Source organism: Balaenoptera borealis (genome assembly GCF_965194805.1).
Source record: "Balaenoptera borealis genome assembly, chromosome: 5".
Lineage (NCBI taxonomy): Eukaryota > Metazoa > Chordata > Mammalia > Artiodactyla > Balaenopteridae > Balaenoptera > Balaenoptera borealis.
Genome location: NC_138862.1, coordinates 52,886,762 through 52,906,151, shown reverse-complemented (window position 1 = coordinate 52,906,151; position 19,390 = coordinate 52,886,762). Strand labels below are relative to the sequence as shown.

General features: G+C 35.4%; 1 protein-coding gene across 2 annotated transcripts in view; it reads right to left on the bottom strand.

Moving 5' to 3' along the window:
- The window catches only part of ALCAM (activated leukocyte cell adhesion molecule), a 205,741-nt gene that overhangs the window by 55,769 nt on the left and 130,582 nt on the right, over positions 1-19,390 (bottom strand). For both annotated transcript variants that reach the window (XM_082393104.1, XM_082393103.1), the window contains exon 2: positions 3,151-3,251. In XM_082393104.1, coding sequence (XP_082249230.1) covers positions 3,151-3,251 — 101 coding nt within the window. The remainder of the gene's footprint in view (positions 1-3,150; positions 3,252-19,390) is intronic.

The window sequence follows — 19,390 nt, the reverse complement described above, 5'->3', positions numbered from 1 at the left end:
TATGCCAAGAGCACTGAGACATAAGTCATTTCTTCCTCTGCTCCCACAAACATTCTCTTACCTACTAACAATAATCTAAAATAAGGGCCAATCCCTCTTCTACTTACCTCACAAGGCCTTTGAGAAAATAAAATATGATAAAACATTCAAAAATGCGTGACAAATTTCAAGGTGTTATGAGGAGTAACATTTTAAAAATTATTAATATTTACTAATGTTATGGACTAAATTTATATGCCTAAGCCCTAACCTCCAGTGTGGGATTAGTGGAGGTGGGCCCCTGAGAGGTGTTGAAGTTTAGATGAGGTCATGGGGATGGTACCCTCATGATGGGATTAGTGCCCTTATAAGAAGAGGAAGAAACGCGAGAGCTCTCTCTCTCAATGAGAACACAAAGAAGAGGTTTTGTGAGCACATAGCAAGTGGCAGCTGTCAGCAAATCAGGAAGAGGGCCCTCCGCAAGAGGTGAATCGGCTGGCACCTTGATTTTGGACTGCCCAGCCTCCAGAACTGTGAGAAATAAATGTCTGTTGTTTAAACTATCCAGTCTGTGGTCTTTTGTTATAACAGCCCAAGCTGACTAAGACAATTACTAAGCTAATCTTGGAGTCCAAAAGGCTTAGCTGGTTGAATATCTGAATACATCAGTAATATTCTCCTTAAATCTTTTAATTTTGCCACAGGTTTACAATGCAAATCCTTGTACTAAATCATTTCTTCATTAAGAAAAATATGTTAGACCAGTTAGACCAGTATCTTAAATTTCTATAATATATTTGTTCACTTATGCAAGAAATAATAGTTATTAAATTTCGAGCACTTAACTGTATGCCAGGGTACTTTCTTTGGGCTTTCCATGCATTAATGGATTTAATATTCATAACAACCCTGTAAATTACACATAATATTGGCTTCATTTTTAGACAATGGAGACAGAGATTGGTTAAATAACTGGTCCATTGCCCCAGCCAGTGTATCTCAGCAGGGCCAAGACTGGAGCTCCACAGCCTGGCTCCTTTATAACTACACTATATCATTCTCGACAGCCGTTAGATGCCTCTTCTGTACCAGGCACAGAGGCAGATGTTGGTGAAGAGGTGGTGGGAGTGAGGTAGGGCGGGGTGCACAGGGAGCTATGATCTCCATTCACAGGGAGATTACCGTGCAGTAAGAGAGAAACGAATTCATCTTTCCTCTGTGTTTGCTCCCTTTCACTCTTTGCAAATCTGCTCTTTGTCTTTCAGATTACATTAAATTAGAGGTTGTATGGTATGTCTGCGAATCAGGACTACTTTTAGAGCGTATGGTACTTCAAATGTATCTCATCAGTTTATTGCTGAAGGTTTTTGTTTCATTAACAATTTGAAAATTGCCATTATTATTTGTTTTCACTGCCATTGTGCCAGTTCCATTTAGGTGAAAATTATTTCCTCGGCATCAGAAATGTCTATAATCACAGAAGTTTTTCACCACTGTATGCCATTTATTTTAGCATTAAGTTTGACTCGATGGTGAATTAGGTGGTAGTCTCCCAGACCCTTAGAATTTTAGGGGTGCTAATAGACTTTGTCCTCATAGGCCTTAACTTCATATTTCCATTTTTATAGGGAGCCAGAAATAGTTAAAAATTACCCAGTGTGAGCTGGATAACAGGAGGAGGGATCAGGGAAGTGCTATGCTGCCTCACCTCCTTCTTTTGTCTTCACCTGCCCTTCACACAGTGCGTTTAGAGCTTAGTAGCCCCACACCCATAACAGCTTACACTCTTCGTGCAATTACCATGTGCCAAGTACTAGGTAAGTATTCTGGTATGAGTTACTTCATGTAACCTTCACAACATTGTAAGGAAGATTATTATTATCTCATATTTTTCTATGAGAAAATGGGGATTAATTCACTCATCCAGAATCCCACAGCCAATGCACGGTAGAACATGTCAGTCTGACTTCAGAACCATATTTTAAAAGATTGTGTTATACTACCCCTGGGGTGCAACTTATGTACATTTCTATTCTGCAGAACATTTGTTCTTGCAGATATCTGAGAGGAAAAGTTGTGTGGTTCAATAAACTTAAGAAATGAATGAACTCAGACAATTCATCATGTATCTTAATATAGGAAAGGCTCTGAGAAGTACTGCAGTAAAAAAACTTTTCAAAAATTATTGGATCATCACAAGAATTAAAGTAATATAGAAGTGTGATTGGATTTGAAGCAATTTAGAAGTGTAAGATGCTTTCACGAATATATCAACCAATTAATTCTGCTTTTTTTACATGTGTAAGAATAATACATAATAAAAATCTATGCCCAAAGTCAAAAAAAATTATTGGACCATCAAATCCTTTTCCTATTCAAATACCTTTTAACATTTCATGGACCTAGGGAAAATTTGCCAGTTGTGTTCAATGAAACATATGTCCTCTTTTTAAGCTTGCAAACCATTGTGAGTCTCTGTGATTTAGCAATGGGAAATTGTGCCACACAGACACCTTTTGTTCGTCTTGGTAATGAAATTGAGATATTTTATCAAAGTTACCTAGCCTTTCCACATCACCTACCAGGATATCTACCCTTCATTTCCAGACCCATCGGTACCTTGATACCTGAGAAAATATGATTTTGCTATCTGCAAAAAATGAATAAAATCAGCATAAAAGGACCTACCACTTCGACTGAGTTCTAAGACCAAGTACCAGTAACAGGCTTCTAATACGGATGACTAATTTTCAGTGAACATTTGAATGCTCTGGCTTCTGGTGCATCTTGCCTTTGCAGTAACCACACCAAACAAAACATGAGTGTGTAGAAAAAGGCTGCCATCTTCCACTAAGCTCTGTCCTATACTCCACTGATTTTACCCTGGAACTCTGCCTTTTCTTCTGCCTCAGACACTTCAGGGTGAATCTTTCAGACTAATTTGAGCTAAGAATTACCTGTTTATTGGCTTTATTTTAAAATAGCATTTGTTATGTAAGACTTAGGAATTATTCTTTTGACATATTCCACTCATTAATTTCATCCTTTTACATTTATACCCACAGCTGAATATTGCCATTACGTTAATTTGAAAGTCACATTTACTCACAGAAGGAATTTTCTTTCAAAAACTAGAGGCAATTAACCAAGTCCAAGGTAGGTCACACTTACATATTTCCATTTGCCAAACATGAGATTCTGAGGTACACTGAGTCGGCAAGGCATGACAATGGTATCTCCATATGCTGAGTTTACAGTATACCATCCAAGACCTTTAGAAAAAAAGGAACACGAGAGAGAAGAGTTTAAATGTTTTCTTGAAATAAAGTAAATAACTTCAGTTCAAGATGCATGTCTTAATGAAGGTTATGTATTATAATTTTATCTTAAATGACATACAACAAAGTATGTAGTTAGAACATATTTCCTATAAATATCAACAGCTCTTATTTAGCTACTAAGCCTTCAAATGTCACACAGTTCAAATCTATAAACCTCTCAGTTTTAGCGAGGAATAGATAAGTAGTATATGCCAAAGGAACAGTGTGGAATCTGAGGGTTTCTTTTCACCTTCACTGTATTTCATAAGAAAAAACTTCACTATATTTCATAGAAGTGTGGCACTATACAAAGAGATTATCATGCTTAAAATTCTCTAAACTAGCTTTAAATATGTTTGTGTTTTTCATTTGAAAATATTGTTAAGTTTAAATTCAAAAAATTTTAAAAACTATTAAAAACTAAGAACTAATACATATAAGACCACAACTGAATCTTAAATATAAGTGGCAAAATGAGCATGAAAATGGCCTGCTTTACAGTAGCAATGGTTAAAATACTAGTTTTCATTTCAATTATACATAAAATATTAACAGGAAAAGAATTTGTAAGGAATTCCCTGGCGCTCCAGTGGTTAGGACTCCACGCTTTCACTACTGAGGGCGCGGGTTCAATCCATGGTTGGGGAACTAGGAACCTGCAAACTGCGTGGCAGCCAAAAAAAAAAAGTATTTGTAGTATGAGATTTCTTCATGAAGTGATTACACTGCTTTTTGGGTAGACAATCTAATTTAAGCAATAGTTTGCTACTAAGGTACAGAAAACTTCCTGGTCTTATTTAATTCTTTACTGAAAAGAATGTGATGCTCAATAATTAAATTATCAACAATACCCACATTTTTGCATACGTATGTAACATACTATTCAAATCTGTATATATTTATGAAGTTTAAAGAAACATAGGCATTTAACTTGGCAATTGTATAGTACTTAGGAAATATATCAGATCTTTTTACCTTATTTTGTTTACAACTATCTTTAAAGTTAGATACATTTGCAATTAAATACCTATTAAGATATGTCATAATTGGATACAGAGTGTGACAGGGCTAACTTTATTTTAAACTGAAACGAAAAAGAAATGATATTTTGTCCACCAGGTGGTGCTAAAGTGCAAAGCTAAGGCAATTTACAACACATGAATAAGACCATCTTATGACTTTCTGAAGAAACAAGACAGGGTGGATACTATCTTTCTCTGTTACCCATCAATCACAACATATAAAAATTTCATATAGGGATAAAAATCATTAACCTTAGTAAAGAAAGAAAAGGTAATAAAATTCCTATTTTAAAATTCTGTCAACTGAGGAAGCTACTTTCCTTTAAAGCAATTTTCTCCAGTGAACAAAAGCATTACAAAGAACACAAATTTCATGTAAATATACTGCACAACTACTTTCCAGCATTTTTAACATTGTTAAAATAAAGAATACAAAGTATAAGCCATGAGAATGTGTTTTTAACTTGCTATTAGAGACAAAATTTTACTAAAATTTTTATTACATTCTGTTTTATAATGAAAAATTACCGGGTGGGAGGGAGGGAGACGCAAGAGGGAAGAGATATGGGGATAGGTGTATATGTATAACTGATTCACTTTGTTATAAAGCAGAAACTAACACACCATTGTAAAGCAATTATACTCCAATAAAGATGTTAAAAAAAAATGACAATTTTCCAAATTTTTAATTGTTTAGTGTCAACCATACTTCCTTTTTACTATAAATCATTGAAGAGCATAAGACTATAAGGTCTCTTCAGCCTTGTTAAAATAAAAAATTGTTAGGATTTAGATATGTGGTGGCAGACAGGCAAAGTGATGACAGTTAAGAAATTGCTTTATTTCACAGTAGAGTACTTGTTTTCTACATTGGATATTAAATATGGAACTTGTATCATGTATTTTAGAATCTGTTCATGCAGGTTTGCCAAACCATGGAAACCATTTTGTGCTTTAATATTTTGGTTTTTTCATCAATATATAGCAAGACACTTGAATATGTAATGACTCTAAGATAATGTGAATCTCTTCCTTAAATTATGGCAAGACACGCACCTCTAATTATCTCCTATAATTATAAAAACACACCTTCTTTCGACAACTGCCAGTGCTCCCATGGTTGGTCAAGGAGTGAAAACAGTTTACACAGCTTAGGTACCAATGAGGTGAATCCCTTGCTAGGTACAGGGAAACAAATTCCTTTTCCAAAAAATTTAATGCTTTGCTCTTTCGTACAGACCATTTTTCTTTCCTCTTCTCTATAGAACTTTAATATACACCAAATTTTATAATTCTATATTTTATAATTGATTTAAAAATTTAAAAATTTTATAATTTTTATAATTGATTTTAAAGCTGTATGAATTTCAAGTACATAATGTATTAGCATGATGAAAGCACAATCACAGCAGGAAGAGGACCATATATATATATATTTTTTTTTTTTTTTAACATCTTTATTGGAGTATAATTGCTTTACAATGGTGTGTTAGCTTCTGCTTTATAACAAAGTGAATCAGTTATAAATATACATATGTTCCCATATCTTTTCCCTCTAGCGTCTCCCTCCCTCCCACCCTCCCTATCCCACCACTCTAGGTGGTCACAAAGCACCCACCGAGGTGATCTCTCTGTGCTATGTGGCTGCTTCCCACTAGCTATCTATTTTACGTTTGGTAGTGTATACATGTCCATGCCACTCTCTCACTTTGTCACAGCTTACCCTTCCCCCTCTCCATATCCTCAAGTCCATTCTCTAGTAGGTCTGTGTCTTTATTCCCGTCTTGCCCCTAGGTTCTTCATGACCATTTTTTTTTTCTTAGATTCCATATATATGTGTTAGCATACGGTATTTGTTTTTCTCTTTCTGACTTACTTCACTCTGTATGACAGACTCTAGGTCCATCCACTTCACTACAAATAACTCAATTTTGTTTCTTCTTATGGCTGAGTAATATTCCATTGTATATATGTGCCACATCTTCTTTATCCATTCATCTGTAGATGGACACTTAGGTTGTTTCCATGTCAGGGCTATTGTAAATAGAGCTGCAATGAACATTGTGGTACATGACTCTTTTTGAATTATGGTTTCCTCAGGGTATATGCCCGGTAGTGGGATGGCTGGGTCGTATGGTAGTTCCATTTTTAGTTTTTCAAGGAACCTCCATACTGTTCTCCATAGTGGCTGTATCAATTTACATTCCCACCAACAGTGCAAGAGGGTTCCCTTTTCTCCACACCCTCTCCAGCATTTATTGTTTGTAGATTTTTTGATGATGGCCGTTCTGACTGGTGTGAGGTGATACCTCACTGTAGTTTTGATTTTCATTTCTCTAATGATTAGTGATGTTGAGCATTCTTTCATGTGTTTGTTGGCAATCTGTATATCTTCTTTGGAGAAATGCCTATTTAGGTCTTCTGCCCAGTTTTGGATTGCGTTGTTTGTTTTTTTGATATTGAGCTGCTTGTAAATTTTGGAGATTAATCCTTCTCAGTTGCTTCATTTGCAAATATTTTCTCACATTCTGAGGTTTGTTTTTTCGCCTTGTTTATGGTTTCCTTTGCTGTGCAAAAGCTTTTAAGTTTCATTAGGTCCCATTTGTTTATTTGTGTTTTTATTTCCATTTCTCTAGGAGCTGGGTCAAAAAGGATCTTGCTGTGATGTATGTCATAGAGTGTTCTGCCTATGTTTTCCTCTAAGAGTTTGATAGTGTCTGGCCTTACATTTAGGTCTTTGATCCATTTTGAGTTTATTTTTGTGTATGGTGTTAGGGAGTGTTCTAATTTCATACTTTTACATGTACCTGTCCAGTTTTCCCAGCACCACTTATTGAAGAGGCTGTCTTTTCTCCTCTGTATATTCTTGTCCCCTTTATCAAAGATAAGGTGACCATATGTGCATGGGTTTATCTCTGGGATATCTATCCTGTTCCATTGATCTATCTTTCTGTTTTTGTGCCAGTCCCATACTGTCTTGATTACTTTAGCTTTGTAGTATAGTCTGAAGTCAGGGAGCCTGATTCCTCCAGCTCTGCTTTTCTTTCTCAAGATTGCTTTGGCTATTCGGGGTCTTTTGTGTTTCCATACAAATTGTGAAATTTTTTGTTCTAGTTCTGTGAAAAATGCCAGTGGTAGTTTAATAGGGATTGCATTGAATCTGTAGATTGTTTTGCGTAGTAGAGTCATTTTCACAATATTGATTCTTCCAATCCAAGAGCATGGTATATCTCTCCTTCTAATTGTACCATCTTTAATTTCCTTCATCAGTGTCTTAAAATTTTCTGCATACAGGTCTTTTGTCTCCTTAGGTAGGTTTATTCCTAGGTATTTTATTCTTTTTGTTGCAATGGTAAATGGGAGTGTTTCCATAATTTCTCTTTCAGATTTTTCATCATTAGTGTATAGGAATGCAAGAGATTTCTGTGCATTAATTTTGTATCCTGCTACTTTACCAAATTCATTGATTAGCTCTAGTAGTTTTCTAGTAGCATCTTTAGGATTCTCTATGTATAGTATCAAGTCATCTGCAAACAGTGACAGTTTTACTTCTTTTCCGATTTGGATTCCTTTTATTTCTTTTTCTTCTCTGATTGCTGTAGCTAAACTTCCAAAACTATGCTGAATAATAGTGGTGAGAGTGGGCAACCTTGTCTTGTTCCTGATCTTAGTGGAAATGGTTTTAGTTTTTCACCATTTAGGATGATGTTGGCTGTGGGTTTGTCATATATGCCCTTTATTATGTTGAGTAAAGTTCCCTCTATGCCTACTTTCTGCAGGGTTTTTATCATAAATGGGTGTTGAATTTTGTTGAAAGCTTTCTCTGCATCGATTGAGATGATCATATGTTTTTTCTCCTTCAATTTGTTAATATGGTGTATCACATTGATTGATTTGCATATATTGAAGAATCCTTGCATTCCTGGGATAAACCCCACTTGATCATGGTGTATGATCCTTTTAATGTGCTGTTGGATTCTGTTTGCTAGTATTTTGTTGAGGATTTGTGCATCTATGTTCATCAGTGATATTGGCCTGTGGTTTTCTTTATTTGTGACATCTTTGTCTGGTTTTGGCATCAGGGTGATGGTGGCCTCGTAGAATGAGTTTGGGAGTGTTCCTCCCTCTGCTATATTTAGGAAGAGTTTGAGAAGGATAGGTGTTAGTTCTTCTCTAAATGTTTGACAGAATTTGCCTGTGAAGCCATCTGGTCCTGGGCTTTTGTTTGTTGGAAGATTTTTAATCACAGTTTCAATTTCAGTGCTTGTGATTGGTCTGTTCATATTTTCCAATTCTTCCTGGTTCAGTCTTGGAAGGTTGTGCATTTCTAAAAATTTAGGACCATATATTTTTAATCACTGTATCCCAGGGACAATGTCTGGCATTTACTGGGCATCTAATAAGATGATTTTTCATTTGAATCTTGTTCCATACGTTCCATTTTGGTTATCAAATTAACATCTTTAAAAACCAGGGAGGAGTTGACAACACTGGAACTTTGAGAATTCTTTTTCTTACCAAATACTGCAAAGGCTGTCATATACTGTCTTCGATGTGTAAGGAACATGGATTTGGGCTTGGATGGCACTCTCTTACTTGAAGAGAAACAAACACAAAGCCAACATTCTTATGAGTTTATGTATTAAACTACAGGATAGAACATTTCTCCCTTCCCTTTCAAGAGAAATTAAGGATTGTTTGTGCTATGTGATCTGCAAATGACACTAAGAAGTGACTTTTTCCTTACTTGTGATGACCACAAAGCAAAGAGTTGTTTTTAAAAGTATTTGCAAATTCATGGATTGAGTCTTGCAGTGACAGCTCGATATCCAAAATTAGCCAGGACAGGACTCTTAAGAGCACAGCAAATGTAAGGGAAATAGATCTGACAAGAATGAGGGCAGTAGGTAAAAGGGCAATAGTTACAGATAGAAGCCCTGGTCCACAGACTGAGGGCAGAATGCATGATAATCATTTGCATTATCACTTGTGGCATTAGGAGCCACAGTCATGATGATTTTAGAAATAATTTTCAAGTTTGTTATAATCATCAACTTTCCTCTTCGGGTAAGAGTATAAGGGTTCCAGGTTCATCTGATAGAAAGACTAAGGCTTACACATGTGGGAGGGCTAATATCTCTAACCCCCTAGGGATAAAGTAGCTACGAAGACTACTGTGATTTGGTGATGAATTAGCATCCTGATTTCTAGAGACGTCTCAGTCTTTGAGATGAAGTGCCAGGGAGACCCAAAGCACCTGTCAACACAAATAATTCTGTTTATACTTTTCATAGAAGCAAGAGATTTTTATCTTTGAATTGCCAAGTCTGAATTAAATTTAGCTTACTAGAATTCCCCTGCAATTATCTCCCTGTAATATCAGTTGGTTAAATTATTCATGGTTTTGTAGCATAGAGATTATTGGATACAATTGCAAATATAGAATGCCTATGATGTCCTTCCTCGAAGAGGCAAAATATAAAATATAGAAGGAAATGTGTGTGTGCACAAGGGTGTGAATTTCTGTGCTATACATGTTATGTCTATGTGTATATGCATATGTCATAAGATACTTTAACCTGGGCTAAATAAATCACCTTTCGTATTAAATGTGTTTTAAAATTTTAACATAGTGTTATGAATTATTATTATCACTGTTGCTATCAAAATGTCCTGACATAAAGTAAAACATAAATACGTTTGGTAGTGTATATATGTCAATGCTACTCTCTCACTTTGTCCCACCTTCCCCTTCCCCGTCCCCTGTAAAATAGATAGCTAGTGGGAAGCAGCCACATAGCACAGAGAGATCACCTCGGTGGGTGCTTTGTGACCACCTAGAGGGGTGGGATAGGGAGGGTGGGAGGAAGATGCAAGAGGGAGGGGACATGGGTATATATGTATACATATAGCTGATTCACTTCGTTATAGAGCAGAAACTAACAACACTGTAAAGCAACTATACTCCAATAAAGATGTTTAAAAAAATACATGTTGGGCTTCCCTGGTGGCGCAGTGGTTGAGAATCTGCCTGCCAATTCAGGGGACACGGGTTCGAGCCCTGGTCTGGGAAGATCCCACATGTCGCGGAGCAACTGGGCCCGTGAGCCACAATTACTGAGCCTGCGCGTCTGGAGCCTGTGCTCCGCAACAAGAGAGGCCGCGATGGTGAGAGGCTCGCGCACCGCAATGAAGAGTGGACCCCGCTTCCCGCAACTAGAGAAAGCCCTCGCACAGAAACGAAGACCTAACACAGCCAAAAATAAATAAATAATTTTTTTAAAAAATTACGTGTTATATTTGAGAAGCGGCGTGTAATAATTTAATGATTCTTATGAAGAATTATTAGCTAAAGATAAAGAACAATAGAACCTAGAAAGGCTACATAGGAGAATTCAGTGGGAATAAAATGAGATAAGCATAGCATAAGAAAAATCTCTTGACCAAATAATTCTCACACGTAGAATTCTCAGGCAAGTGATCATAAAGTACAAGATAATTATAGTTATGCATTTTATATAGCAAATAATTTAAAGAGGCACTGAAACAGACTGGCAGCCTTTTGAAGTTAGGTGAACACTTTATATTTCTAATTAAAATAATAAAACTGTAATAATTTTGGCAATATTGATGAGAATTTCTTTTTCTGTATAAAGTAATTCTTAAGGACTATCAAGGTCAGGGTAATCATTCTCTTTGCATTGCTGACAACTAGACATTTGAGTTGAGGTCACTTAAACATCAGAATCTGCTACCACATTTCAAGCAGAAGTACAGCAAAAAATATAGAATAATATAGGACCAGAATTCATCAGAGTCTATTTTACATGCTGTAATTTAGCATGGTTAATTATTTTTTATTGCACTGATACTTTAAAAGCATCATCATCCTTAAAAGCTTTTTTTTTTTTTAGCTCTCTATCCCTGTTAGGTGCCATAGAAGGGTTAATCACATTATAATTGGCTCAGAGGTTACAACATAAAAACTAAATTCCAGTTCTACAGAAATTTTAGAGATATATTTGTGCAAATGAATTGTTGGGGAGGAAGTGGGTAAAAATGAGAGTTATCCTTAGAAATTACTTTCATATTTATTTGACTGATTTTGACAGATAAACATGCTAGTGTCCCTATTTGCTCTATTAATGAATTAAGATATGTACAACTCTAATTAAAACATGTAAAACATGTAGTGTTTCTCAGTCTCATTACTATTGACATTTTGGGCTGAATAAATCTTGATTGTGGGGGGCTGTCCTATGTACATTTGGCAATATCCCTGTCTCTGCCCATTGGATGCCAGTAGCACCTTCTCCTCATTATGACAACAAGAAAATCCTCAGACATGACAAATGTCCCCTGGGAGGCAAAACTGCCCCCTGAAATTCCATCTAGTTGAGAACTACTGATTTAGACCTTCACTCATTTAATAAAACCGTGGTTTCCAATAAAGGGATCATTGTTGTAAAATAGAATCTTAGTGTAGGACTAAATAATCACTGAATATGAATGAAGGGATGGAGGAAGCAATGTCACATAGTAACATTGGTTATTATCAAATTTGTTTTCCTCACAGAAACATATTATATTAAACTATAATAGGAGGATTGATTTCTAACTTTGAAATATTGGGATCCAATCCAATCCAAGAAATTACAAAAAATATACTGTTTTAGCAAATCTACTTCAGGTACTATAATCAAGCACAAATTATACCTACTATATATGCTTTCTAAAGTGTACATATCATGTATATTTTATTTGATATGATAAAATATCATAGTTCTACTGATAGAGAATAAAGCTGATGCCTTTAAAGAGTCTTCCAAACCTGATTTTATAATTCAATGACACAAAGTTATCTTATCTCATAATTCCTCCCATAAATTTATTATATGAAACAAGTTTAAAATTTTTGTCAAGGTCGTGTAATATATAACAAGTAAGATTTGTTTGTGTGTGTGTGTGTGGTACAAGGGCCTATAATTCCCAAGTAACTTGGAATGCATGGCAGGTGGGAGAAGACATCTGAGGGAATCTAATGTCATTTTGAGAAATACAGAAAACAGTTATTCTACCCCCTTTTTCATTTTCAATTTCTCTTCATAAACTTGGGTACTTGGGGGCCAAGTCGGGTTTTTGCTGAATCAGAGGTAGGAATACATTTGTTCAAACTTTACTTTCTACCTTGCCTTTCACAAGTGTCATATATTATAATGTAGGTATAATTGTGTAATGCCTACATATAAGAAAAAGAGTAATTCTTCTTTTCTCTTTCTCTCATCAGTTCCTATAATTTTATAAATGCATTATATTATATCTTTTAGATAAATGTTATTCCACTGTGGAATAACATTTCGATGGAAAAAAACATCTTACCAAATTATTATTGCTAGTACTCAGGAATATGTTTTAATATATGTGTTCTTTATATTACTTCCAAGTTTTGCATGTTACTTGGAAGTGCTCAAAATATTTATCTTTTTAGTGATGTATAGGTCAATGTAATAATCCATATTATGCCATAGAAGGGAGATCTATAAAAACAATACAATTTAAAAAATACAGTACCAGTATTTGCTGTGCTGAAAATTATCTTCTCAATTTTCCACATGCCGCATTATACTCTAAGCATAGAATGATCTATGAGGCTGGATAAGTTACAATTCTTCTCAATTAGTTTAGGCTTTACCCCATCTCTGCTTCATTTTTTATCATTGTTCCTTGGGACCATCTGCTCTGCCTGAATTCCTACATATCCTTCAAGGCCTATCTCAAAAATCATCTATTTATACATTCAAACATGCATCAAGTATTTACTGAACACCTATTATAGGCAGAGTGCTAGATGTTCTTTGTGGGGGAAATATATAAATAAGATACTGAGGCCTACTCCTGAAGGAACATGATGCAATTTGTATGAGCTGCTTATTAGGTAGAGAAAGTGGTATGGCAAAGCAGAGAAGGGAATCCCAGCAAAAAGCTTGAGGGTATTGGTTTAGGATTCTTGGAGGAAATTTCATCTGATCTGAACTGAATTTCTATAAATGGGAAGATGAGAACTACTTCACCAGTCTGTCATAGCCAGGGACCAACCAGGCAGAGGCACTGAATGATACTTGGTTTTCTCTCTTATGGCAAACTCCATTTTTTGTTTTTAACATCTTTATTGGAGTATAATTGCTTTACAATGGTGTGTTAGTTTCTGCTTTATAACAAAGTGAATTAGCTATACATATACATATATCCCCATATCTGCTCCCTCTTGCGTCTCCCTCCCACCCTCCCTATCCCACCCCTCTAGGTGGTCACAAAGCACCCACCGAGGTGATCTCTCTGTGCTATGTGGCTGCTTCCCACTAGCTATCTATTTTACAATTGGTAGTGTCTATATATCAATGCCACTCTCTCACTTCGTCCCAGCTTACCCTTCCCCCTCCCCATGTCCTCAAGTCCATCTCTACGTCTGCGTCTTTATTCCTGTCCTGCCCCTAGTTCCTTTAGAACCATTTCTTAAAAAATTCCATATATATATGTTAGTATATGGTATTTGTTTTCCTCTTTCTGACTTACTTCACTCTGTATGACAGACTCTAGGTCCATCCACTTCACTACAAATAACTCAATTTCGTTTCTTTTTATGGCTGAGTAATATTCCATTGTATATATGTGCCACATCTTCTTTATCCATTCATCTGCAGATGGACACTTAGGTTGTTTCCATGTCAGGGCTATTGTAAATAGAGCTGCAATGAACATTGTGGTACATGACTCTTTTTGAATTATGGTTTCCTCAGGGTATATGCCCGGTAGTGGGATGGCTGGGTCGTATGGTAGTTCCATTTTTAGTTTTTCAAGGAACCTCCATACTGTTCTCCATAGTGGCTGTATCAATTTACATTCCCACCAACAGTGCAAGAGGGTTCCCTTTTCTCCACACCCTCTCCAGCATTTATTGTTTGTAGATTTTTTGATGATGGCCGTTCTGACTGGTGTGAGGTGATACCCCACTGTAGTTTTGATTTTCATTTCTCTAATGATTCGTGATGTTGAGCATTCTTTCATGTGTTTGTTGGCAATCTGTATATCTTCTTTGGAGAAATGCCTATTTAGGTCTTCTGCCCATTTTTGGATTGCGTTGTTTGTTTTTTTGATATTGAGCTGCTTGTAAATTTTGGAGATTAATCCTTCTCAGTTGCTTCATTTGCAAATATTTTCTCACATTCTGAGGTTTGTTTTTTCGCCTTGTTTATGGTTTCCTTTGCTGTGCAAAAGCTTTTAAGTTTCATTAGGTCCCATTTGTTTATTTGTGTTTTTATTTCCATTTCTCTAGGAGCTGGGTCAAAAAGGATCTTGCTGTGATGTATGTCATAGAGTGTTCTGCCTATGTTTTCCTCTAAGAGTTTGATAGTGTCTGGCCTTACATTTAGGTCTTTGATCCATTTTGAGTTTATTTTTGTGTATGGTGTTAGGGAGTGTTCTAATTTCATACTTTTACATGTACCTGTCCAGTTTTCCCAGCACCACTTATTGAAGAGGCTGTGTTTTTTTCTGTTGTATATTCTTGCTACCTTTATCAAAAATAAGGTGACCATATGTGCATGGGTTTATCTCTGGGCTTTCTATTCCGTTTCACTGATCTCTATTTCTGTCTTTGTGCCAGTCCCATACTGTCTTGATTACTTTAGCTTTGTAGTATAGTCTGAAGTCCGGGAGCCTGATTCCTCCAGCTCCATTTTTCTTTCTCAAGATTGCTGTGGCTATTCGGGGTCTTTTGTGTTTCCATATAAATTGTGATTTTTTTTGTTCTAGTTCTGTGAAAAATGCCATTGGTAGTTTTCCATTTTTTATTATAGTAATTTCTACAGATTAGATCTCTGATATTCATAAGGAACATGTCCTAAGACTGCCAGTTTTCCCAAATTCATAAATGCACATAAAATTTTCCTAATAAAATGCAATAAACTGTAACACCTTTTTACTTTTTCTTTACTTTCATCATCAACACTAGCATTGGATTCAATTTGGGGTCACTTTTAAATTATAAGCAAAAACTTTATTTAGAAATGATTTAAAAGTAACAGAAATGATTTAATTTGTGGACACTTATTTTTATTTTTTGAGAAATGCCTCGTGAATTTTATTTTATTTTACTTTATTTATTTATTTTTTAAACATCTTTATTGAAGTATAATTGCTTTACAATGGTGTGTTATTATGTTTCTTGAAGAAATTCCACTTCTGGTTTTCCATCGGAATGCTATCAGTGTACATTTACGGTCACTCAAAAGTGTCATTATATGTATTGAATATGCTTTGCACAATAGGTTGTTTAGGAGCTGATATGTGGCAGTGGCTAAGTCAGTGGGACCTTCTTTTCAGAGATGGGAAACTATTTCTAGCCTGTTAATGAGGCTGTCGTTGAGATTTACTAAAATAGCCAGGTGACTGGTTTAAAACAACTAGAAAGCAGAATATAGAGTTAGAAAGATAACCTGGAATTCTCTTCCCTCAGAAATAAAAGTGGTAAAGATAACAGGTGAAACCCCTTCCTAACAAAAATCCCAAAAAATAGCCCATTGGTAATAAATGGATATTTTAACCCATGAGTTGTAAATATTTAAGATCAATAAATAAGTGGTCTTTAAAAAAAAAAAAAAAAAACACCATTGTAAAGCAGAAACTAACACACCTCGTGAATTTTAAATCAGCAAATGTACAGATTTTACTGTGCTTGTTAGAATTTCTTAACTTAGGATCCATGAATGGACATTAGGGCATCTATGAACCCTCTAAGTTATTTTAAAAACTCCCATATTGTGGTACACTGAAACATCTGTTTTTAAAGAAAGAGAATTCAAAGCTTTCATCAGGTTGTCAAAGGTAACCTTGAATTAAAAAATAAAATGTTTAAGTTTCATTCTAAATTGAAGAGAAGTTGTGGAAGTACAATTTGATGGTATCTATCAAATTTTAAAATGCTAATATCCTTTGATCCAGTAATTCTACCACTGAGACTCTATCCTACAATAAGTTTCTGCACAAGTGCACGACTGTATATAAAGATAATGGCAGTATTTTGAATACTAAAAAACTGGAGGAACCTAAATGTTCATTAATACAAAAATATAAACTAGAGTGTGTATCCACACAATGCTCTACACGAACCCACTGAAAAGAAATGAGAGCCAAATACATTGTTTCCTTTTTTCTGTATATATTTCAGTATTTATAATTTTTTATCATTCATTCATTGGCTACTGAGTGCCCACTTTGTGCCAAGTGCTGTTCTAGGGTGGGCTATCCAAATCGATAAAAGGAAAAAACCCTGCTCTCATGGAGCTTAAATTCTAGACATATATATTTATTCATGTATTTTAAAGTTTAATTTCTTTCCCAAACGAGGGAAATTATCAGTTTAATTTATCCACTATGTTGCAACCTATTTGAAGGAAAAGCCTACATTTCGCTCATTTTGAAATTCACTGCAGCACCATGAAGGTTGCAGGTGCTCAATAATAATGCGTAAAATAAAGTCCCACTGCAGTACACTGAAAGGAACTCTATCTGATCATATTCTCACAGCCCATATCCTTTAGTCTGCATTTAACATTCCAGAAAACCATATACTATTCTTTGAAATTCTAGGGAATCCAGGATGGTGGGGATGGGGGGCACTGTGGAGATTAAAAATCAATACCTTAACATTGTTCCCTGCCAAAAAGCTATTTTTGCTTTAAAAATATTTTTAATGGAATATAACATAAATGCAAAATAGTGCACTGACCTAGATTTACATTTGAAATGTCACTAAAAGCATCAGGATTTAGGGTTTCTTTGGCAACGCCCCTCACATTCTTTGTTTTGAGGATGAGACTGGGATTTCCAAAAATTTGTCCCACAGGGGAGCTCTGTGTCACCAAGTCCTCATTCCTCAGTGATGAGTTTTTGACTGGGCTATGGGGTCTCTGTCAACAAGCCAAGACACTGGTCCTTTCTTAGGGATAAACTCAAATAAAAACACTTCATGCTCTGTGTGTGTGGGCGGCAGGGGGCGGGGCAGGGAGACTACACTGAACCAGAAATTTCAAATTTGTATATGAAAAGAACAATATTCTACATTTTATTTTAAAATAGATTTTCATAGTGAAGGAGACTAAACAAGAGAATGTTTAAACATATTTTCCTTTATATTCTACAGTTTACTCATTATAAAAATTAAAAACATTTATGTATTAATAATTTATGTAAGTTGAAGTGCATAAAGTTGACTATTTTCTACTATCATGCTTCTCTCCTAATTATCTAGGACTTGATGCTGTGTCTTTAAGGAGAGTCCACTCAGACAATTGATACAATGAAAAGAATCAGTATAATATTATTTTCCTTTTGTTTCTCTCCCCCAATTCAATTTCTTGATTAGTTCTTGCATTGTCTCTATCCAGATCTGAGGAACCTGGATCATTTGGAACCAGCTTAACTAAAGAGGTAGGTAGAAGAAACCCATATTTGAATACTCCCCCAGGTTAAAATAATGCAAAGGAAAGATGAATACATTTATGCTCCAGGTTTAATTAAGAGTATCAGTTCTATTTGAATGGTGAAAAATTACATTTTCCTCTGCATTTTGCCACAGAAGTTGTACTGAAATTGTGAATATGATTTAATTATTTTAGCAAAGACAATAGCTGTACTGTATTCATGAAAACACTATCAACAGGAAAGCAGGCACAACGCTTCACAAATGACTTTTAACTGCATCATCTGAACTGATGGAAACTTTTTGGAATTTAGACTGGGGCCTGTCTTCAGAAAGAGTTCATAGTTATTGTGACATTATTAAATTTGTTTTCTGCAAATAATTTGATGCCATGACAACGAAAAGACCTCTTGATTTGAGATAATCAAAGCTGTCCTTGAAAACACTCCCCAACCCCCAAACAACAAATTCCTAATAGCTTTGATATTCCTCAAAATGCCTTAGAAAAAATATACCACAAAGATTTTTAGCCAATAAGATCATCATTGTTTTCACAGAGAGCTTCTGTTAATAACAGCTTGTGCTAATTGTATTGCTTTAGCATTTAAAGTAATCAACAGCATTAGAGAATTTTATCTTATAATTGAGGTAGTGAATTACCGGGGATAGCAAATTGTCAGGGCTCCTCAATGAGCAGAGTAGTAAACTCTTGCTTCTGAATTGGTTGAGTGATCTTGTCCAGTATGCCTGCTTCCGGAATATTCCCCGTTAAGTATTTAACTAGGTACCAAAAAATGTTTACATGGGTTGAAATAGCTTTTTGCTCTTTTCTTCACATGAATCCCAATTAGCATTGCCTATGTCTCCTGAGGATATAGATTTGTACAATAAAACACAGTAAGTAATAAAGGTTAAAAAGCTATTTAGTAGGTTTTCCCACATATTTGGTGCAGATTGCTGGCTGATTTCCAAGACTTAGATTTGTGAAATTCCGGGCTTTTAATTGACATCTCCCCACAGGGGTTGTAATATAAGTTAAGGTCATAGGAAGAAAATGATGGCTTTCTATGGCATTTTCCCTTTATTAAGAACTAAACTCAGCTTACTATGAAATCTAGTTTTCTAGTTCTGAGGGGGAAGGAGAAATAGAAACATTTGTCCAATATAATTTTTGAAAGAGATTAAGAACACAGGAAAGATAAAATTTTCTTTAAAAAATTTAAAAGTAAAACAAATAGTTGCATAACAGGAAACAGAATAATGTCTTATATGAAAATGAAATAATCTTCCAGCCTTAAGAGATTCTGTGTTGTCTCGAGGACCAGGTAAGCATAGAAACCGGTACCCATTGTAGCTTGTCCACAGTGGGAACTCAATGGTGTTGCTCTGAAATGCATGAACTTAGACAATACTGTCATCTATTAATATTAACTTTTCATATATGCCACTTTCCCTGGCAGTCATTATTTTAAATTGATGAGTGGGAGGAAAAGTGGGAAGGAGAACAAGATAATTTAGGAAGGCAATGAGTAAGAATAAGAAATATAGGAAGCTGTATTGAAAGGTAGTTTTATCATTTCTAAGGATGT